This window comes from Scyliorhinus canicula, chromosome 17, assembly GCF_902713615.1.
Source record: "Scyliorhinus canicula chromosome 17, sScyCan1.1, whole genome shotgun sequence".
NCBI lineage: Eukaryota > Metazoa > Chordata > Chondrichthyes > Carcharhiniformes > Scyliorhinidae > Scyliorhinus > Scyliorhinus canicula.
The window spans coordinates 100,742,395-100,766,153 of record NC_052162.1 but is presented as its reverse complement, the minus strand read 5'-3'; the positions used below and the strand labels follow the sequence as shown (position 1 = coordinate 100,766,153).

General features: G+C 46.8%; 1 protein-coding gene across 3 annotated transcripts in view; it reads left to right on the top strand.

The window, feature by feature from the left end:
- LOC119952139 (gamma-aminobutyric acid receptor subunit alpha-3-like) overlaps positions 1-23,759 on the top strand; it is a 514,541-nt gene that overhangs the window by 31,325 nt on the left and 459,457 nt on the right. For all 3 annotated transcript variants that reach the window (XM_038775725.1, XM_038775723.1, XM_038775726.1), the window contains one exon: positions 15,864-15,996. In XM_038775725.1, the coding sequence (XP_038631653.1) occupies positions 15,911-15,996 (86 nt within the window). In that variant the 5' untranslated portion in view covers positions 15,864-15,910. The remainder of the gene's footprint in view (positions 1-15,863; positions 15,997-23,759) is intronic.

The window sequence follows — 23,759 nt, the reverse complement described above, 5'->3', positions numbered from 1 at the left end:
TAATATTGCTGATGACACAGAGCTGTAATATTGCTGATGACACAGAGCTGAAATATTGCTGATGACACAGAGCTGTAATATTGCTGATGACACAGTGCTGTAAAATTGCTGATGACAGAGCACTGTAATATTGCTGATGACACAGAGCGCTGTAATATTGCTGATGACACAGAACGGTAATGTTGCTGATGACACAGAGCTGTAATATTGCTGATGACACAGAGCTGTAATATTGCTGATGACAGAGCGCTGTAATATTGCTGATGACAGAGCGCTGTAATATTGCTGATGACACAAAGCTGTAATATTGCTGATGACACAGAGCTGTAATATTGCTGATGACACAGAGCTGTAATGTTGCTGATGACACAGAGCTGTAATATTGCTGATGACAGAGCACTGTAATATTGCTGATGACACAGAGCTGTAATATTGCCGATGACAGAGCGCTGTAATATTGCTGATGACACAGAGCTGTAATATTGCTGATGACAGAGCACTGTAATATTGCTGATGACACAGGGCTGTAATATTGCTGATGACACACAGCTGTAATATTGCTGATGACACAGAGCTGTAATATTGCTGATGACAGAGCACTGTAATATTGCTGATGACACAGGGCTGTAATATTGCTGATGACACACAGCTGTAATATTGCTGATGACAGAGCTGTAATATTGCTGATGCAACAGTGCTGTAATATTGCTGATGACAGAGCACTGTAATATTGCTGATGACACAGACGCTGTAATATTGCTGATGACACAGAGCTGAAATATTGCTGATGACACAGAGCTGTAATATTGCTGATGCAACAGTGCTGTAATATTGCTGATGACAGAGCACTGTAATATTGCTGATGACACAGACGCTGTAATATTGCTGATGACACAGAACTGTAATGTTGCTGATGACACAGAGCTGTAATATTGCTGATGACAGAGCTGTAATATTGCTGATGGCACACATCTGTAATATTGCTGATGACACAGAGCTGTAATGTTGCTGATGACACAGAGCTGTAATATTGCTGATGACAGAGCGCTGTAATATTGCTGATGACAGAGCGCTGTAATATTGCTGATGACAGAGCACTGTAATATTGCTGATGACACAGAGCTGTAATGTTGCTGATGACACAGAGCGCTGTAATATTGCTGATGACACAGAGCTGTAATATTGCTGATGACACAGAGCTGTAATATTGCTGATGACACACAGCTGTAATATTACTGATGACACACAGCTGTAATATTACTGATGACACAGAGCTGTAATATTGCTGATGACACAGAGCTGTAATATTACTGATGACAGAGCGCTGTGATATTGCTGATGACACGAGCTGTAATATTGCTGATGACAGAGCTGTAATATTGCTGATGACACAGAGCTGTAATATTGCTGATGACACACAGCTGTAATATTACTGATGACAGAGCGCTGTAATATTGCTGATAACAGAGCGCAGTAATATTGCTGATGACAGAGCGCTGTAATATTCCTGATGACACAGAGGCAGTATTTGGGGCAGCATGGTAGCATGGTGGTTAGCATAAATGCTTCACAGCTCCAGGGTCCCAGGTACGATTCCCGGCTGGGTCACTGTCTGTGCGGAGTCTGCATGTCCTCCCCGTGTGTGCGTGGGTTTCCTCCGGGTGCTCCGGTTTCCTCCCACAGTCCAAAGATGTGCGGGTTAGGTGGATTGGCCATGCTAAATTGCCCGTAGTGTCCTAAAAAGTAAGGTTAAGGGGGGGGGGTTGTTGGGTTACGGGTATAGGGTGGATACGTGGGTTTGAGTAGGGTGATCATTGCTCGGCACAACATTGAGGGCCGAAGGGCCTGTTCTGTGCTGTACTGTTCTAAGTCTAAGTTCTAAGACACCCTGTAATATTGCTGATGACACAGAGCTGCAATATTGCTGATGACACAGAGCTGTAATATTGCTGATGACACAGAGCTGTAATATTGCTGATGACACAAAGCTGTAATATTGCTGATGACACAGAGCTGTAATATTGCTGATGACACAGAGCTGTAAAGTTGCTGATGACACAGATCTGTAATATTGCTGATGACAGAGTGCTGTAATATTGCTGATGACACAGTGCTGTAATATTGCTGATGACAGAGCTGTAATGTTGCTGATGACAGAGCGCTGTAATATTGCTGATGACACAGAGCTGTAATATTGCTGATGACACAGAGCTGTAATATTGCTGATGACACTGAGCTGTAATGTTGCTGATGACAGAGTTCTGTAATATTGCTGATGACAGAGCGCTGTAATATTGCTGATGACAGAGCGCTGTAATATTCCTGATGACAGAGCACCGTAATATTGCTGATGACACAGAGCTGTAATATTGCTGATGACAGAGCGCTGTAATATTGCTGAAGACACAGAGCTGTAATGTTGCTGATGACACAGAGTTGTTATATTGCTGATGGCACAGAGCTGTAATGTTGCTGATGGCACAGAGCGCTGTAATATTGCTGATGACACAGAGCTGTAATATTGCTGATGACAGAGTGCTGTAATATTGCTGATGACACAGAGCTGTAATGTTGCTGATGACACAGAGCTGTAATATTGCTGATGACACAGAGCTGTAATGTTGCTGATGACACAGAGCTGTAATGTTGCTGATGACACAGAGCTGTAATGTTGTTGATGACACAGTGCTTTAATATTGCTGATGACACAGAGCTGTAATATTGCTGATGACACAGAGCTGTAATGTTGCTGATGACACAGAGCCGTAATATTGCTGATGACACAGAGCTGTAATATTGCTGATGACACAGAGCTGTAATGTTGCTGATGACACAGAGCGCTGTAATATTGCTGATGACACAGAGCTGTAATATTGCTGATGACACAGAGCTGTAATGTTGCTGATGACATTGTTGTAATGGGAAGAGCCTTGTGCTTTCTCTGTTGTCCAGCTTAGTGACAGGTGGGCATTTAACCAGGCAGGTCTGGCTGGAATACACTGCCTGGAATACACTGGCTGGAATACAGGGCGGGTGGAGGGGGTGGTTGCCTCACAATTACGTAGGCAGGTCAGGTATCTTTCATGCATCAGTACAGACTCAATGGGCTAAAGGGCCTCTTCTCCACTATTATTCTGTTTGTCGTGAACTGCAACACTTTTATCTTCCCACCTTCCATCAGAATTAAGTTCTGGATGTGAAGGCCCTCGACCTGATGCCAGTTGAGAATATTCAGCAGCCAATTACAATCCAAATATAGGCCTCACCCCTGCACCCAGCTGCAGGCGGAACTAACACAACAGTTGCTGTCCTGTGAGCAGCTTGTCACCTCCGTGAGGGGGGGAAAGGGTGTGTTTCCTCAATTGAGGTTTTGCCACACCCTGGGCTAGTGAGCAGTCAATTCCAGCCCCACAGATCCTGGAGTCACAACTCAATGAATGAACCAATAATTCATGTAAAATTATTTGGCCCTTGGCTGCCCAATAATTTATAGTCACCAGGTTTGTAAGTTGAAACGCAATTAATATTTATTAATAATAGAAGAAAAGATTAAGGGCGGAATTCTCTGCTCTCCACGTGGCGTGGGAGAATCGTGGAGGGCCTACCGACATTTTTCACACACCCCTGGCGCCCCCAGCATTTCAACACGCCAGCAACCACACCTGGTCGCTACATTTGTGAAACGGGCGCCAGATGCCCATTTGGGGCATCTAGGGGCCCGATTGGCACGGGGGTACCACGACTGTACTCGGGAGGGGACAGGCCCGTGATCGGTGCCCACCGATCGTTGGCCAGCATCCAAAACGGACTCACTCTTTCCCCTCCGCCACCCGGCAAGATCAAGGCTGAGGTGGCTCAGGAGAAAGACGGGCACCGCGATGAAGTCATCTGCGCATGCGTGGGTTGGAACCGGCAACCCGCGCATGCGCGGATGACCTAACAAATGCGTCGTTTTGCGCGTCATTTCCAGCGCGATGAGGTTGCGGCCGGGAAAGACGGAGGCCCGCTCCTAGCCCCCCGGGTGGAGGTGAATTAGGTGTGGGGAGCGGGCTCCGAGGCCGTCGTGAACGTCGGCCGATTTCACGACGGCCATCCCGATTTTTATCAGGAGCGGAGAATACCGCCCATAATATGCAGTGATTATGATAAAATAACAGCACTCAAACCTACTACTACCACCCATCTAACTGTCCCACCCTCCACCCACGCGCACAAGACAGATGCACAGAGGGATGGAAATAATAAGGGTTAAGTTGAGGATTTCTTCAGTTCACCTTCTTCCCAGTATGCATATTGTTTAAAGTCTCTAACTTTGCAGTCTGCACTCGTGTTTCAGCAGTTTTTAAAACACTGAACTCACACATTCCCTGGAGTGGCAGAGACTTTGCTTCCTCCAGCTATTCTCTTAGCTCGTGCGTTCTTCTCCTGGCCCTGTTTTCAGGAATCAAACGCTCAGAGGCTTATTGGAGAGAAAGAGTTGGCTGGATCTTTTGATGCGAGGCTTAGCAGTTGTTTTTACAGCCGGGTATTTCACCTCCGCTACCAGAATTCAAACTGAAAGGAAAAATGGAACCTCATGGCTCTGAAGAACATTCCAGAGATGTCAGAACCAATCACCACTGGTTAGAGGCAAAACGCAACCTTGTCATAGAGTATTAGAATCATACAGCACAGAGAGGGGCCCCTCCGTCCATCTCATCTACACCGGTCAAAAACAACCACCCCATTCTAATCCCATTTTCCAGCACGTGGCCCATTGCCTTGTATGCCTTGGCATCACAAGTGTATATTTAAATACTTCTTAAATGTTGTGAGGGTCTCTGTCTTCACCACCCTTTTAGTCAGCCAGTTCCAGACTCCCGTCACCCTATGGGTAAAAATGTTTTTTCTTCACATTCCGTCTAAATCTTCTGCCCTTACATTAAATCTATGGCCCTTGGTTATTGACCCCCTCCACAAGGGGAAATGCTTTTTCCTATCTATTCTATTTATACCCCTCATCATTTTATATGTACCCCCCCCCCCCCCCCCCCCCCTCAGTCTCCTCTGCTCCAAGATAAACAATCCAATAATTTTCCATTGCTAAAACTCTCCAGTCCAGGCAACATCCTGGTAAATCTCCTCTGCACCTTTTCCAGTGCTATGACATCCCTCCCATTCCAGAACTGCACACAATGCTCCAGCTGTGGCCTAACCTATACAGTGATAGCATAACCTACCTTCTTTTAAACTGTCTTGCCTAATGGCAAGTGTAAAAAATGCTTTCTTAACCACTGTAGCCACCTGCTCTGCTAACTTAAGGGACCAGTGTACATGCTGATCCTTCTGATACTCAGTGCTTTCCATGTATTACCTTGCCTTTCCCTAGTCCATTGCCTCCCACTTATCCTGATTGAATTCCATTTGCCACTGATCAGCCCATCTGACCAGCCCCGTCTATATTCCCTGTAATCTAAGGCTGTCCTCCTCACTATTTACCACCTCACCAATTTTCGTATCATCCTCAAACTTACTGATCAACTCTCCCACATTACTAAATCATTGATATAAACCACAAACAGAAAGCGCCCAACTCTGATCCCTGTGCGACCCCACTGGACACAGGTTTCCCGTCAGAAAAACATCCCTCGACCATCACCCTCTGCATCTGCCACACAAACAATTCTGGAACCAATTTGCCAAATTTGCTTGGATCCCATGATCTTCGCTATCAGTCTCTAATGTGAGACCTTATCAAAAGCCTTGTCGAAGTCCAAGTAGATGACGTCCAATGCATTTCCCTCATCTACACACTTGGTCACTTCTTCGAAATATTCAATCAAGTTGTTCAGACATGAACTCCCCTTCACAGAACCATGCTGACTGTTCTTGATTAATCCCTGCCTCTCCAAATGCCAAATGCAGATTAATTCTGTCTCTTAGAATTGCTTCCTAAAGTTCCCTTACCACTGAGGTTAGCCTGACTGGACTGTGGTTCCCTGGTTTATCCCTTCCTCCCTTCTTGAATAATGGTACCATGTTGGCTATCCTCCAGTCCCCTGGAATCTCTCCTGTGGCCAGAGAGGGATTGAAAATTATTGTCAGCACCTTTGCTTTTTCCTGCCTTGCCTCACTGAACAGCCTGGGATACATTTCATCTGGCCCTGAAGATTTGTCTACTTTTAGCCTGCCAGACCACTCAGAACCTTCTCTCTGTCTATGTTAATCTCTTTCATTTTATTACAGTCCTTCTCCCTGATTTTCATACACACACGGTCCCTCTCACGAGTGAACACTGACACAGTGTATTCATGTGAACCCCACCTACCATCCTCTGGCTCCACACACAAATTACTACTGTGGTCCGAAATGAACCCTATTTTTCCTTAGTTATCCTTTTACCCTGAATGTAAAACAACTTAGGATTTTACTTTATTTTTATCTGCTATTGGATTTGGATTTGTTTATAGTCACATGCACCGAGGTACCGCGAAAAGTATTTTTCTGCGTGCAGCTCAAACAAGTATTTCGTACATGAAAAGAAAATACATAATAGGGCAACAGAAGGTACACAATGGAAAATCCTTTCATGTCCCTTTTTGCTCTCCTAATTTCCTTTTTAAATTCCCTCTTGCACATTCTACACATTCTGTACACCTCTCGGGCTCCTGCTGTTTTGAGCCCTCAATATCTGTGTCCCTTTTTCTCCTGATTCAATGCTAGATATGCCTCAATATCCAGAGCTCACTGGATTTTTTGGTCCGACCCTTTTCTTGAGTGGAATGTGTTAGCCCCGCATTCTCCCTATTTCCTTCTTGAATGCTCCCAATCCACTCTGGCCAAATCATATCTGATCTTATTAAAATTGGCCTTCCCCCAGTTTTGAAACTTGTTGAGCCAGCTCATTGGCCGCCAGCCAAGTCCATCAATCTGAGTCACCGCTGATGTCTGTCAGTCAATTTGTTCTGGAATCTGCATGGTTGAATTAAAGGCAGCATGGCCCTCTAGAATCTGCCAGTTGGAATTACAGACAGCTTCATGCAGACTGCCTCCTTACGATCACAGGACAATCTTCCATTTAAACCAGCCCAGCTGCTGCTTGAATTAAAGGCAAATCCACATTAAAAAGGCAAAGTCCATCAATCATCCATGGACCAAAAGTTAAGATGTTAGTAGCAAAAAAATAACAAAAAGGGGAAAGCAGGAAACAAGTGTTTAAAGAGGAGAATCCTTACAAAAGGCATGCAGCTGCTATGCAAGCATCCGTACATCTGCTCTCTCTTCGTACCCTCACTTCACTTACCTTGTTCTCCCGGGTCACTTCCCAATCCTGGGACTCCAGGTGGGCGAGGATTCTTCCAGCAGCTTCCATGCCGTCCTCCATGCTGGTGCCGACTGAAAAAGAGATGGCGGCCTCTGTTTGGGCTGGCAGCTCTCACCAGGGGACCTAATTCCAGAAGAGAGTCTGTCCTTGGCCTTGGCATTGCTCGATTGGCACATGGGTTGGTAGGCTTTCTGGAGCAGAGGCAGTGTGGATCGCTCGCTGGCTCTCCAGCCAGCAGACAAGACCCCTGGTGCCTCTGACCCGGCCTGTATCATTGATGATATTTCACTAAAACACATGACTGAAATTAAATTAATGAGACATGTCTGAAATATCAATAACACAAGCTGGAACACGTAGGTAGCACATGACTATACTTCCATTGGCTGTAACTTCACAGAAGACTGATTTATTTTATTTTTGATGACAAGTGGCTGTAATGGGAATGTGGTGGGGAGATGGTGGGGAGACGGTGGTGTAGTAGTATAGTCACTGAATGAGTTATCCAGAAGACCCAGAGTAATGTTCTGGGCACCCAGGTTGAAATCCTGCTACTGCAGATGGTGAAATTTGAACTCAATAAAAACCTGGAATTAAAAGTCTAACGATGACCATGAAACCATTGCCGATAGTTCTCTAATGTCCTTTAGGGAAGGACATAAGAACATAAGAACATAAGAACATAAGAACTAGGAGCAGGAGTAGGCCATCTGGCCCCTCGAGCCTGCTCCGCCATTCAATTAGATCATGGCTGATCTTTTGTGGATTCAGCTCCACTTTCTGGCCCGAACACCATAACCCTTAATCCCTTTATTCTTCAAAAAACTATCTATCTTTACCTTAAAAACATGTAATGAAGGAGCCTCAGCTGCTTCACTGGGCAAGGAATTCCATAGATTCACAACCCTTTGGGTGAAGAAGTTCCTCCTAAACTCAGTCCTAAATTTACTTCCCCTTATTTTGAGGCTATGCCCCCTAGTTCTGCTGTCACCCGCCAGTGGAAACAATCTGCCCGCATCTATCCTATCTATTCCCTTCATAATTTAAAATGTTTCTATAAGATCCCCCCTCATCCTTCTAAATTCCAACGAGTACAGTCCCAGTCTACTCAACCTCTCCTCATAATCCAACCCCTTCAGCTCTGGGATTAACCTAGTGAATCTCCTCTGCACACCCTCCAGCGCCAGTACGTCCTTTCTCAAGTAAGGAGACCAAAACTGAACACAATACTCCAGGTGTGGCCGCACTAATACCTTATACAATTGCAACATGACCTCCCTAGTCTTAAACTCCATCCCTCTAGCAATGAAGGACAAAATTCCATTTGCCTTCTTAATCACCTGTTGCACTTGTAAACCAACCTTCTGTGACTCGTGCACTAGCACACCCAAGTCTCTCTGAACAGCGGCATGCTTTAATATTTTATCGTTTAAATAATAATCCCGTTTGCTGTTATTCCTACCAAAATGGATAACCTCACATTTGTCAACATTGTAACATCTGCCGGCTTGCCGGCTGACATGTGACTCCAGACCCACAGCAATGTGGTTGACTCTTAACTGTCCCCTCAAGAGCAATTAGGAATGAATCATAGAATTTACAGTGCAGAAGGAGGCCATTCGGCTCATCGAGTCTGCAGAGGCCCTTGGAAATAACCCAGTAACCTCACCTAATATTTGTTTGGACACTAAGGGCAATCTAGCATGGCCAGTCCATTTAACCTGCACATCTTTGGATTGTGGGAGGAAACCGGAGCACCCAGAGGAAACCCACGCAGACATGGGGAGAACGTGCAGACTCCACACAGTGACCCAAGCCGGGAATTGAACCCAGGTCCCTGGCGCTGTGAAGCAACAGTGGTAACCACTGTGCTACCGTGCCGCCCTAAATGGCTGGAGTCATACCTGGCACAAAGGAAGATGGTTGTGGTGTTTGGAGATCAAATCATCTCAGCTCCAGGACGTCACTGGAGTTCCTCAGGGTAGTGTCCTCGGCCCAACCGTCTTCAGCTGCTTCATCAATGACCTGCCTTCCATCATAAAAAATAAAGGCTGGCACAGCCTGCGACTCCCACATCCCATGAACAAAAAAAAAGAATTTACTGAGGAGAAATTACTGCAGTTTGTCTGAGGACGCATGGAGGGAATATGATTGATGACACATCATGGCACATGACGCAGCGTGGAAATTCCTTCTGTGCCATAAATACTTGAACATTATTGAAATGTTCCATGTATCTGAGTGTAAAGATGTGGGGAGAGGGCGCGGAGAGTGGCAGTACATGAATTACTCTTTGAGAGACCAGTACAACTCCAATGGGCGCATTCCATCTTTTGCGCTGTAATGATTCTGTAATTTTATTCTAAGACACATGGCTTTAATTTCATTGATGAAACATGGCTGGAAGCTCATGAATGCAAATAGGTTTGAATGCCTAAATTTTCAGTGGACCGTGACATGAATGAATCCTTGAGGCTGTGCTGCCATTCGTGAGGGTGCTTCTTATTTAATTGTCTGCGCTGTTGGTGATTTTGCTCATGTTTCTGTTATCAATGCTGTTGAACAGCTACATTATCAGTCACACTAAGAACTTGGTGATTAATGGGGAACTGTCTTGTTAGCAAGTGCTGGTCACCTTCCCTAGTATTGATGGACAACTGTGATCTTGAAGAGCTGTCTTATCAGCAATTCTGAACAGCTCTTTTTGATGTGAAGATGTGGCCGTCACTGTCTAGACCAGCATTTATTGCCCACTCCAAGTTTCCCTTCAGAAGGTGGTGGTGAGCTGCCTTCTTGAAACGTTGCCATCCACATGGAACTAGTGCAATTCCACTGACGTCGATGTCGGGTTCGCTGGGGTCAGGATTGGCACTGGAGAGTGTGACAAGCTGGAGCTGCATATAACCACTCAATCCCCTACACGCACGTATTCCAGCCAACACAATGGCACTATGGAGAGTGGCCCCAAGGTTCGCAGACGCAGAACTGGAGATACTGCTGGTTGCCGTGGAGGAGAGGTGGGACAACCTGTTCCCCTGGGTGGGAAGGAGGCTGCCATCTGCCAAGGTCAACTGGGCCTGGGCAGCGGTGGCAGAGGCAGTGAGTACCATGGGCCCTACCGCAAGGACCGGCCAACACATGCCGGGAAGAAGCTGCACGGCATCCCCAGGACGGGCGGGTGAGTCACCACCGCCGTGCCCCTGGCACCAACCTCATCCCACACACCCCAAACCCCCACCCCCATATTGCCCCAGCAGACGGAGGGGTAGACAGGGCTGAGTATGGATGGGCAGCCCCCCACAGGCAAGGTATGCAGCAGGTCACCTCCACATCTGAGGACCCACCTACATGGAGCTAAGTTAAGTTGGCGCAAGTGAAGCACATCAGTTAGCGATAGGGGCTGTGGCAACATACTTGTACACCTGTTCACCAATGTTCCAAACTGCCTCAGTCCTCTGTCCAAAGGGTGAGGGATGGACTGGGCTGGGTTCAGAGGGTGTGTTGGGTGGACTGGCGAGGTGGAGGCTGTAGTGGAGGGGTGCAGATGGGGATAGGCCACTGATGTGGGGGTGAAGGTATTGGAGGAAAGCACAGGCTGGGCCCCAAGTGCAGTCCGACGTTCCCCCCAGAGTTACCCTCGGGTGTGGCAGGGGATTGGGTTAGAGATGTAGGGATGTCATGTGTAGGGCCTACACAGAGAGTGACCCAGCACCACCCCACAACCCCTCCCACCATCCCGGACCACATCCTTCCCTGAAGGTCTGATGGAATGGCTAGCACGCATGCGGGGGGGCACCTGGGCAGACATTGGGACTGCGTCAGACTCTGTAAAACTATGCGGAGCACCAGAGCTCATCACACTGTCGGCCATCATCATCCTCGATCCTGATATGTTATCTGAGTTGGTCTAACATCAACTGCAACTGGATGCAGTGAAACGAACAGCAGAAGCAGACTTCTGACATAGGAGATTGTCCAACACTTTTATTGAACTTGCTGATTGCTGTACATAATCTGCTGTGGGTTGACACTCTATTAACCGAACTGATACTGGCTTGACCAGACTAGCTCTCTACCAGATGATGATGATGTTCACTGGCCTGTGCACTGTGACTATCTCAGTAGTTGTGCCCTGTGAGAGGGGGAGAGCCTTAATGCCCTGTGGGCTTTATAGTGGTGGTGTCCTGTCTGGTGATTGGTTGTTCTGTGTCGTGTGTGTTCATTGGTTATTCTGTGTGTCAATCACTGCCTGTCTGCATCTCATGATATACATGAGTGGATATTATGACATCTCCCCCTTTTAAAATAAATTTTGGAATGTGGCTGAAAATACATGCATGACTATGTGGGGAATGAATGAACATATGTACATTGGAAGGTGTCTATCGTGCAGATGCAGAGCAAATTTTACAAGATTTAAGTCTACAGATTCAGTCTTTGTGGCGTGCGACGAATTCTTGTCAATCGCCTCAGAGGTGGAAGGGGGGACACCGGCACCTGGACAGGCGGGATGGCTGCCATCTCGGTGGCCTCGTGGACAGGCGGGATCGCTGCCAGATTGGTGACCTTGTGGTGCAAGATGTCTGGAGGAGGCATGATGACATGTGGAGAAGTGCGGTCAGGGCGTGGGCAGGGAACTTTACGCAGCGCCCTCCTGTTGCACCGTAGAATGGAGCCATCAGCCATTTGGACAACGAAAGACCTGGGAGCAGCCTGTCTGATGACAAAAGCTGGGGCTGACCAACCTCCCTCAGGCAGCTGAACGCGGACAACATTGTCTGGAGCCAGCACAGGCAGATCTGAAGGGAATAGGGTGGAGGTGTTGACTTTGGGTAGCGTGCTCTTTCCAAGAGCCGGTGCAAACTCGATGGACCGAATGGCCTCCTTCTGCATTGTAAATTCTATGATAAAAACTCGTTCATCGGTGACTGGGAGGTTGCTGGCACACAAATGCACCTGTGCTTCAATGTAGTGAATGACGTCGCCCTGTTCACACGGCGTGGTGATGGTTCGGATTAGGGCATCTTCAATGATCAGCTCCTTACCCGGTGTGTAGACGAGTTTGAAGTCATATCGGCAGAGACGAAGAAGAATTCGCTGCAGCAGAGGTGACATGTCATTTAAATCCTTTTGGACTATGTGGACTACAGGCCTATGGTCTGTTTCCACCGTGAACTTTGGCAGGCCTCAATGTGGGAGTTGAGGGACACGGCCGTGCCCCTGACTCCTTCATGTGCGGGAAGTGTCCAGCTGCAGCTCCTGTTAGACCGCATGATGGCTATGGAGCTGCGGATGGACTCAGTTTGGAGCATCCGCGATGCTGAGGAGGTTGTGGATAGCACGTTCAGTGAGTTGGTCACACCGCAGATTAGGATTGGTGAGGGAGACAGGGAATGGGTGATCAAAAGGCAGAGAAAGAGCAGGAAGGCAGTGCAGGTGTCCCCTGCGGTCATCTCCTTCCAAAACAGGTATACCATTTTCGATACTGTTGGGGGAAATGACTCACCAGGGGAAGGCAGTAGTAGCCAGGCTCATGGTACCCAGGCTGGCTCTGCTGCACAGAAGGGCGGGAAAAAGACTGGCAGGGCTATAGTCATAGGGGATTCAATTGTAAGGGGAGTAGACAGGCCTTTCTGTGGTCGAAAACGAGACTCCCGAATGGTATGTTGCCTCCCGGGTGCACGGGTCAGGGATGTCTCAGATCGGCTAGAGGACATACAGAAGGGGGAGGGTGAACAGCCAGTTGTCGTGGTGCATATAGGCACCAACGATATAGATAAAAAATGGGATGAGGTCCTACAATCAGAATTTAGGGAGTTAGGAGATAAGTTAAAAAGTAGGACCTCAAAGGTAATAATATCAGGATTGCTACCATTGTCACGAGACAGTTAGAGTAGAAATTTAAGAATAGTCAGAATGAATACGTGGCTTGAGAGATGGTGCAGGAGGGAGGGGTTTAGATTTTTGGGACATTGGAACCGGTTCTGGGGGAAGTGGGACCAATACAAACCAGATGGTCTACACTTGGGCAGGACTGGAACCAATGTCCTAGGGGGTGCTTTTGCTAACACGGTTGGGGAGGTTTTAAACTAATGTGGCAGGGGGATGGGAACCAGATTAGGAAGTTAGAGGTCAGTAAAGAGGCAGCAACTAAAGCCAGTAAGGTACTAGGTAATAAGCTCAATGTGACTAAGGGGAAGAGTAGACAAGGAAGAGATGATGAATGCAAAGGGACAGGTGGTCTGAGGTGCATTTGTTTTAATGCAAGAAGTGTAGCAGGTAAGGCAGATGAATTTAGGGCTTGGATTTGTATCGGGGAATATGATGTTATTGGTATTATTGAGACTTGGTTGAGGGAAGGGCAAGACTGGCAACTAAATATCCCAGGGTATAGATGCTTCAGGATGGATAGAGAGGGAGGTAAAAGGGGTGGAGGAGTTGCATTACTTGTCAGAGATGATATCACAGCTGTGATTAAGGAGGGCACAATGGAGGATTTGAGCACTGAGGCAATATGGATAGAGCTAAGAAATAGGAAGGGTGCAGTAACATTTTTGGGACTTTACTACAGGCCTCCCAAAAGCGAGCGTTAAGTAGAGGTACAAATATGTAGACAGATTATAGAACAATGTAGGAGCAATAGGGTGGTTGTGATGGGAGATTTTAACTTCCCCAACATTGAATGGGACTCATGTCGTGTTGGAGGTGTGGATGGAGCAGAATTTGTAAGGAGCATCCAGGAGAGTTTTTTAGAGCAGTATGTAAATAGTCCAACTCGAGAAGGGGCCATACTGGACCTGGTATTGGGGAATGATCCCGGCCAGGTGGTTGAAGTTTCAGTCGGCGATTACTTTGGGAATAGCGTTCACAATTCCGTAAGTTTTAAAATACTCATGGACAAAGACGAGAGTGGTCCTAAGGGAAGAGTGCTAAATTGGGGAAAGGCCAAGTACAACAAAATTCAGCAGGAGCTAGGGAATGTGGATTAGGAGCAGCTGTTTAATGGTAAATCCACATTTGAAATGTGGGAGTCTTTTAAGGAAAGGTTGATTAGAGCGCAGGACAAACATGTTCCTGTGAAAATGAGAGACAGAAATGGCAAGATTAGGGAACCATGGATGACGGGTGGAATTGTGAGACTAGCTAAGATGAAAAAGGATGCATACATAAGATCGAGGCGACTCAAAACTGATGAAGCTTTGGAGGAATATCGGGAAAGTAGGGCAAATCTCAAACGCGCAATAAAGAGGGCGAAAATGAGTCATGAAATATCTTTGGCTAACAGGGTTAAGGAAAATCCCAAAGCCTGTTATTCGTACATAAGGAGCAAGAGGGTAACTAGAGAAAGGATTGGCCCACTCAAAGACAAAAGAGGGAATTGTTGCGTGGAGTCAGGGGAAATGAGTGAGATTCTTAATGAGTACTTTGCATCGGTATTCACCAAAGAGAGGGACATGACGGATGTTGAGGCTCGGGATGGATGTGAGGCAGCAATGCTAACCACTGTGCCACCACATTGCTGTGGGCCTGGAGTAATTTGTAGGCCAGACAAGGTAAGAACTTGAGGTTTCCTTCCCTAAAAGGACATTAGTGGACCAGATGGGTTTGTGTAAATATCAATGATTGTTTCATGGTCACCATTACTGAGAAAAGCTTTCTATTCCAGATTTATCAACTGAATTAAAATTATATCAACTGGGCTTTGAACCCATGTCCCCAGAGCCTGGGCTAGTGGTATTACCACCACACCATCATCTTGTGATAAATTGGACTAGCAAGGATCACAAACGCACAGATGATTGTGTCATTTGGATTGCGTCAATTGGATGGCACAATAGCACAGTGGTTAGCACTGTTGCTTCACAATGCCAGGCTCCCAGGTTTGATTCCCGACTTGGGTCACTGTCTGTGTGGAGTCTGCACGTTCTCCCCGTGTCTGCATTGGTTTCCTCTGTGTGCTCCGGTTGGATCCCACAGTCCAAAGATGTGCAGGTTAGGTGAATTGGACATTCTGAATTCTCCCTCCGTATAACCGAACAGACGCCGGAGTGTAGCAACTAGGGGATATTCACAGTAACTTAATTGCAGTGTTAATGTAAGCCTATTTGTGACAATAATAAAGATTATTAGTATTATCAAAGAGTTGGTTTACTATCACTTCAATTGAGGTGGCACATGTGTGTTGAACCTTGCAAAGCCTCTCGACCCTCTGGTAAGAAATTCTCATGCGAAGGAGCAAAGGTGTTCAATCCCATGTTTCGGACAGTGCACGGATTGAGGAATGTGCTAATTGGACAACGGTGACAATAACTAGTCCAACTAATTGAAAGGCAGCCAGCCATGAGCCTGTGTGGAGCTGAGTAAACCCAAATTAAAATTTAACAGTTTATAAAAAGCTTTATCCATGATGACAGTAACATTTCTGAAAGGTGAACACAGGGCAGAAACGAGAGAGAGAGAGGGAAAGAGAGAGAGAATGACTAAGAAAAAGAGTGAAAAGGAGAGTTTGTATAGACTTGTCCATCTATTTAATGTCATTCTGCTTTTGTTTTTTCTGCAGACCACTGTCCCATGTGAGCTTGCTGATACTGGGAACAGATTCAGGACATGGCTGAACAAGTTCTGGGAGTCTTCGTATTCTATAGCCTCCTTGTGATAGCACTTCTTTCCAAGACCAGTCTCACTATGCATGGGTAAGTGGCTGTACATTCATTCCATTTTCATACGAGGGTTACTCAGTAGCTAGCTAAAAGATATGATTATTGTCCAATGTGTAAGGAACACAACAGGCAGAGTCAGCAGTCTATTATATTGACATTTTGTTGTAAATGATGTGGGATCATCTATTTCATTAATTATGTTGAATTTTCTATTTTTTTCTTTACGTTGTTCCTTTCATTCTTGAGTTGGGGGCAGTTTTGATACCAACGGGTAACCAACACCATCATGCCAACTATTCCAGCATCTTAGGCAAATGCTGAGGGGTCGATCCCATCCCAGCTTTCACCATGTTGGTAGCAGTGGAACACGGTTGATAATTCTTCCAGTCAGTAAAGTTAAACAACTTCACTCTGATTTCCTTGGCTTCTGGAATGATTTGAAGATGCTTAATGGCTCTGAGGCAAGAGATTCCTGGTTTGAAGTTTCAGCTGGTTGTTTGAAATACAGCAGTGGGAAAGGTCAGCTGATATCGTTCAAAGTTCCTGAGAGTAAAGAGTTTACAGATTCTGGAATGTTTTACCCCATCATATTGTGCAGCCACACAGGCTTCTGAATGCCCAAAGGCAGATAACTCACAGGGGAGGCACAGTGGTTAGCACTGCTGCCTCACAGCACCAGGGACCAGGGTTCAATTCCAGCCTTGGGTGACTGGAGTTTCCATATTCCCTCCGTGTCTGCATGGATTTCCTCCGGGTGCTCCGGTTTCCTCCAACAGTACAAAGTTGCGCAGTGTAGATGGATTGGCCGTGCTAAATTGCCCAGAGTGTCCAGGGATATGCGGGTTAGGTGGGGTTATAGTGCTGCAGGGAATATGGTGGGAGCCTAGTTAGGGCTCTCTTTCAGAGGGTCGGTGCAGACTTGATGGGCCAAATGGCCTCTTCCTGCACTGAGGTAGTTCTCTGAATCTGTTATCCTATACTCACAAATTAAGCAATATTTCCTAAGAGGTATAAAACTTGTAAAAGTTAAAAATCACAGAAAGTATTCAGATGTAACCAAGCAATCAGGAAGTTAAATGGAATGCTGTCCTTTACTACCATACTTCAATCTCTCTGCATTAATGAATGCTTGCTATTATTTTATGGAACTTTGGTGAGAACAGACCTGGTGCACAGCACAAAGTTTCTGTCTCAATTCCTAAGGAAGGATGGGCGCAATTCTCCGGACTTACGAAAGATCGGAGAATAGCGGGCGGAGTAAATTTTTACGGACGCGCTGGTCCGACGCCCTCCCGCTATTCTCTCCCCCCCCCCCCCCCCCCCCCCCCCCCCCCCCCCCCCCCACGGCCGCCCCCCGACACGAATTGCTGCTCGCCGTTTTTTTACGGCGAGCAGCGATTCTCGCCTGGCCGATGGGCCGATTTCCAGGGCCTTTACGGCCGTTTTTATGAACGTAAAACACACCTGGTCTGACCATTCGTAAAAACGGCCGTAAAGTCCCGATCTGGGGAACCATGGCACCGATTGGCATGGCCGTACCACGGCCGTGCCAAGGGTGCCATGGGCCCGCGATCGGCAGCGGGTACTTACCCCGCGCACTCTTTCTCCCTCCGCCGCCCCGCTGGATCCATTCGCGGGGCAGCTGAGGGGCATACCGGCCCGCGCATGCGCGGGTTTCACGCATATTGATGACGTCATCCGCGCATACGCGGGTTGGAGTCGTCCAATCCGCGCATGCGCGGCTGACGTCATCTGACGCGTCAGCCGTCGCTACCTTTGGCTAGCGGGCTTAACGAAATTCGTTAAGCCCGCGATGCCGGAGTTCACGGCCGCGCGATGCTAGCCCCGACCGGGGAGCAGAATCGGTTCCCGGTCGGGGGGGGGGGCGGAGGCTGGCGTCAAACGCGCCCGTTTTTGACGCCAGCTTCCCGATTTTTCGTAACTCGGGAGAATCGCGCCCGATATACCTACAGAGGCAGTCCAGAAAATGTTACAAGATTAGTTCAAGCGAGGAGAGGGTTGTCCAACAATAGAAGCCTGAGTAAATTGGGTCTGTACTCTCTAGAGTTTAGAAGAAAGAGGCATGATCCCTTTGACAAGCTATAAATGAGGTGTCAATCTGGTGAACCACAATGCAGGACCACTTTCGTGTCAACAGTGGAAGCTAGACAGACCGAAGTCATCCCACAACCAACAGATCAGCTCAGGCTTTGAAACCCTGCCTCTTCCAGGCTGAATGGGAGCAGGTGGTGGACAATTAAACAACAATCTGGTGCTGGCTTAGCACAGTGGGCTAAACAGCTGGCTTGTAATACGGAACAGGCCTCCCCAAAAAGGCGCCAGAATGGGGCGACTAGGTGCTTTTCACAGTAACTTCATTGAAGGCTACTTGTGACAATAAGCGATTATTATGAGTATTATTATTAATTAACCAGAGGAGGGGGCTCCACAAATGTCCGCATCCTCAATGTTGTAGGAGCCCAGCAGACAAGTGCAAAAGATGAGGCTGAAGCATTCACAACAATCTTCAGTCGAAAGCGCCGCATGGGTGACCATCTCGGCCTCCTCCAGAGATCCCCATCATCACAGGTGTCAGTCTTCAGCCAATTCGATTTACTTCACGTAATATCAAGTAACTGCTTAAGGCACTGGATACTGCAAAAGTTACGGTCCTGACAATATGTCAGCAATAGTACTGAAGACCTGGGCTCTGGAATTAGCTGCACCCTGTACAGCTACAACATTGACATCTACCCAGCAAAGTGCAAAGTTGCCCAGTAGAAAGCAGGAGAAATCCAATCGGGCCAATACCTGCCCCATCAGTCTACTCTCAATCATCAGCAAAGTGATGGTCGTTGGCAGTGCCATCAAACAGTACAGCAATAACCTGCTCACGGACACTCAGTTTGTGTTCTGTCAGGGCCATTCATTTCCTGACTTCATTACAGCCTTGGTCCAAACATGGACGCAACAACTGGACTCCAGAGGTTAGGTGAGAGTGACTGCCCTTGACATCAAGGCAGTATTTGACCAAGTGTGGCATCAAGAAGCTCTTGCAAAATGGAGGTCAACAGGAATCAGGGGTAAAACCCTCCACTAGTTGGATTCATACCTAACACAAAGATAGACAGTTGTGGTTGTTGGAGATCAATCATGTCAGTCCTGAGACATCATTGTAGGAGTTCCTCAGGGTAGTGTCCTAGCCTGTGTTTTAAACTTAACTGGTTTCTAGGCCCACCAGAATGTCCTCCAGCATTACTCGGGGAGTACAGAGTATCAGAGATAGTTTCCATGAGATTTTTTAGAGATCTGTTAACATTTCAGGAAGAAAAATCCAGAGAGTTCCCTCCAGCTCTACCTTCAGGAATTAAACACTCATAGGTTGGATAGAGAGCAAAAGCTGGCTGGATCGTTTTCCTGGAGAGAGCTCCAGCAGAGGTGTTGCTCTGCAGCTGGATTTTTAAAACTGAAAGCAAGATGAATCCTTCTTAGCTCTGCAAAACATTCCAGAATAGTCAGCACCAATCAGGATTGAGTATCAACAAAGGCCCGGAAAGTTGAGCCAGCTCATTGGCTGACAGCCTAGTCCATCAAGATGCGTTAGCACTGATCTCCCTGGAATCAGCTCATCTGAAACGTAGAGGCTCTTTGCAACCTGACTTGCCTTGGGTCATAGGTCAATCCTCAGTTTCCTAGCCACCCGAATTAAAGGTGAAGTCCATTTTAAAGGCATAGGCACATTAATTGTCCAGATACAAAAATTGAAATAGCAAATAACAGAAATTAAAAGGAGAAAAACAAGAGTCCATAAGACCATAAGACATAGGAGCGGAAGTAAGGCCATTCGGCCCATCGAGTCCACTCCACCATTCAATCATGGTTGATTTCAACTCCATTTACCCGCTCTCTCCCCATAGCCCTTAATTCCTCGAGAAATCAAGAATTTATCAATTTCTGTATTAAAGACACTCAACGTCCCGGCCTCCACCGCCCTCTGTGGCAATGAATTCCACAGACCTACCACTCTCTGGCTGAAGAAATTTCTCCTCATCTCTGTTCTAAAGTGACTCCCTTTTATTCTAAGGCAGTGCCCCCGCGTCCTAGTCTCCCCTGCTAATGGAAACAACTTCCCTACGTCCATCCTATCCAAGCCATTCATTATCTTGTAAGTTTCGATTAGATCTCCCCTCAACCTCCTAAACTCCAATGAATATAATCCCACGATCCTCAGACGTTCATCGTATGTTAGGCCTACCATTCCTGGGATCATCCGTGTGAATCTCCGCTGGACCCGCTCCAGTGCCAGTATGTCCTTCCTGAGGTGTGGGGCCCAAAATTGCACAGTATTCTAAATGGGGCCTAACTAGTGCTTTATAAAGCCTCAGAAGTACATCCCTGCTTTTATATTCCAAGCCTCTTGAGATAAATGACAACATTACATTTGCTTTCTTAATTACGGACTCAACCTGCAAGTTTACCTTTAGAGAATCCTGGACTAGGACTCCCAAGTCCCTTTGCACTTCAGCATTATGAATTTTGTCACCGTTTAGAAAATAGTCCATGCCTCTATTCTTTTTTCCAAAGTGCAAGACCTCGCACTTGCCCACGTTGAATTTCATCAGCCACTTCTTGGACCATTCTCCTAAACTGTCTAAATCTTTCTGCAGCCTCCCCACCTCCTCAATACTACCTGCCCCATCACCTATCTTTGTATCATCGGCAAACTTGGCCAGAATGCCCCCAGTCCCGTCATCTAGATCGTTAATATATAAAGAGAACAGCTGTGGCCCCAACACTGAACCCTGCGGGACACCACTTGTCACCGGTTGCCATTCCGAAAAAGAACCTTTTATCCCAACTCTCTGCCTTCTGTCTGACAGCCAATCGTCAATCCATGTTAGTACCTTGCCTCGAATACCATGGGCCCTTATTTTACTCAGCAGTCTCCCGTGAGGCACCTTGTCAAAGGCCTTTTGGAAGTCAAGATAGATAACATCCATTGGCTCTCCTTGGTCTAACCTATTTGTTATCTCTTCAAAGAACTCTAACAGGTTTGTCAGGCACGACCTCCCCTTACTAAATCCATGCTGACTTGTCCTAATCCGACCCTGCACTTCCAAGAATTTAGAAATCTCATCCTTAACGATGGATTCTAGAATTTTGCCAACAACCGAGGTTAGGCTAATTGGCCTATAATTTTCCATATTTTTTCTTGTTCCCTTCTTGAACAGGGGGGTTACAACAGCGATTTTCCAATCCTCTGGGACTTTCCATGATTCCAGTGACTTTTGAAAGATCATAACTAACGCCTCCACTATTTCTTCAGCTATCTCCTTTCGAACTCTAGGATGTAGCCCATCTGGGCCCGGAGATTTATCAATTTTCAGACCTTTTAGTTTCTCTAGCACTTTCTCTTTTGTGATGGCAACCATATTCAACTCTGCCCCCTGACTTTCCTGAATTGTTGGGATATTACTCATGTCTTCTACTGTGAAGACTGACGCAAAGTACTTATTAAGTTCCTCAGCTATTTCCTTGTCTCCCATCACTAGATTACCAGCGTCATTTTGGAGCGGCTCAAACAGGGATTAACAAGAGGATCCTTACAATAAGTACCGTATTCTGAGACAATATACAGGCTTGAACTGTACAGTGACAAGTGGCATTCAAGCCATACAAGATCCGATAATGACCATCTCTAATTTGAAAATCTAATCATATTCAGTGATATTCAGTGGCATTACTATGGCTGAATCCCCTACTATAAACATCCTGAAAGTTACATTGACCAGAAACTGTGCTGGGCTACCCATATAAATACTGCGGCTACCAGAGCAGACCAGAGGCTGGGAATCCTGCAGCAACTAACTCACTTCCTGACTCCACAAAGCCTGTCCATCACCTAACAATGCACAAGTCAGGAGTGAGATGGAATACTCCCCATTTGCCTGGATGAGTGCAGTTCAAATCACACCCAAGAACGTTAACACTATTCTCGACATGATGTGGAGATGCCGGCATTGGACTGGGGTGAGCACATTAAGAAGTCTTACAACACCAGGTTAAATTCCAACAGGTTTGTTTTGAATCACTAGTTTGCAGAGAACAGCTCCTAGGACAGTGGTCTGCAGAGAAACCAAAAGCAGAATGACAAGGAGCTGTGCTCCGAAAGCCAGTGATTCAAAACAAATCTGTTGGAGTTTAACCTGGTGTTGTAAGACTTCTTACCATTCCAGACAAAGCAGCCCATTTGACATAGACATAGAACAGTACAGCACAGAACAGGCCCTTCGGCCCTCGATGTTGTGCCGAGCATTGTCCGAAACCAAGATCAAGCTATCCCACTCCCTGGCATTCTGGTGTGCTCCAGGTGCCTATCCAATAACCACTTGAAAGTTCCTAAAGTGTCCGACTCCACTATCACAGCAGGCAGTCCATTCCACACCCTAACCACTCTCTGAGTAAACAACCTACCTTGGATATCACTCCTATATCTCCCACCCTGAATCTTATAGTTATGCCCCCTTGTAACAGCCACAACCACCCGAGGAAATAGTCTCTGAACGTCCACTCTATCTATCCCCCTCATCATCTTATAAACCTCTATTAAGTTGCCTCTAATCCTCCTCCGCTCCAAAGAGAAAAGCCTTAGCTCCCTCAACCTTTCCTCATGAGACCTATCCTGCAAACCAGGCAGCATCCTGAGGGCAGCACGGTAGCATTGTGGATAGCACAATCGCTTCACAGCTCCAGGGTCCCAGGTCCCAGGTCCCAGGTTCGATTCCGGCTTGGGTCACTGTCTGTGCGGAGTCTGCACATCCTGCCTGTGTGTGCGTGGGTTTCCTCCGGGTGCTCCGGTTTCCTCCCATAGTCCAAAGATGTGATCCAAAGATCGAACCTGGGACCTGGGACCTGGGACCCTGGATCTGTGAAGCGATTGTGCTATCCACAATGCTACCGTGCTGCCCTCAGGATGCTGCCTGGTTTGCAGGATAGGTCTCATGAGGAAAGGTTGAGGGAGCTAAGGCTTTTCTCTTTGGAGCGGAGGAGGATTAGAGGCAACTTAATAGAGGTTTATAAGATGATAGTGTCCAAAATTGCCCTTAGTGTTGGGTGGGGTTACTGGGTTATGGGGATAGAGTGGAGGTGTTAACCTTGGGTAGGGTGCTCTTTCCAGGAGCCAGTGCAGACTTGATGGCCTCCTTCTGCACTGTAAATTCTATGTAAATCTCCTTTGCACCCTTTCCAATGCTTCCACATCCTTCCTATAATGAGGTGACCAGAACTGCAAACAATACTCCAAATGTGGTCTGACCAGGGTCATGTATATTTGCAGTAAACCCCACGGCTCTTAAACTCAAGCCCCCTGTTAATAAACGCTAACACACTATAAGCCTTCTTCACGGATCTACCCACTTGAGTGGCAACCTTCAGAGATCTGTGGACATGAACCCCAAGATTTCTCTGTTCCTCCACATTCCTCAGAACCCTGCCGTTGACTCTGTAATCGCATTCAATTTTTTTCTACCAAAATTAATCACCTCGCACTTATCAGGATTAGAACCATCTGCCATTTTTCGGTCCAGCTCTGCATCCTATCAATGTCTCTTTGCAGCCTACAACAGCCCTCCACCTCATCCACTACTCCACCAACCTTGGTGTCATCAGCAAATTTACTGACCCACCCTTCAGCCCCCTCCTCCAAGTCATTGATAAAAGTCACAAATAGCAGAGGACCCAGCACTGATCCCTGTGGTACAAGCTGGCTAACTGGTCTCCAGTCTGAAAATTTTCCA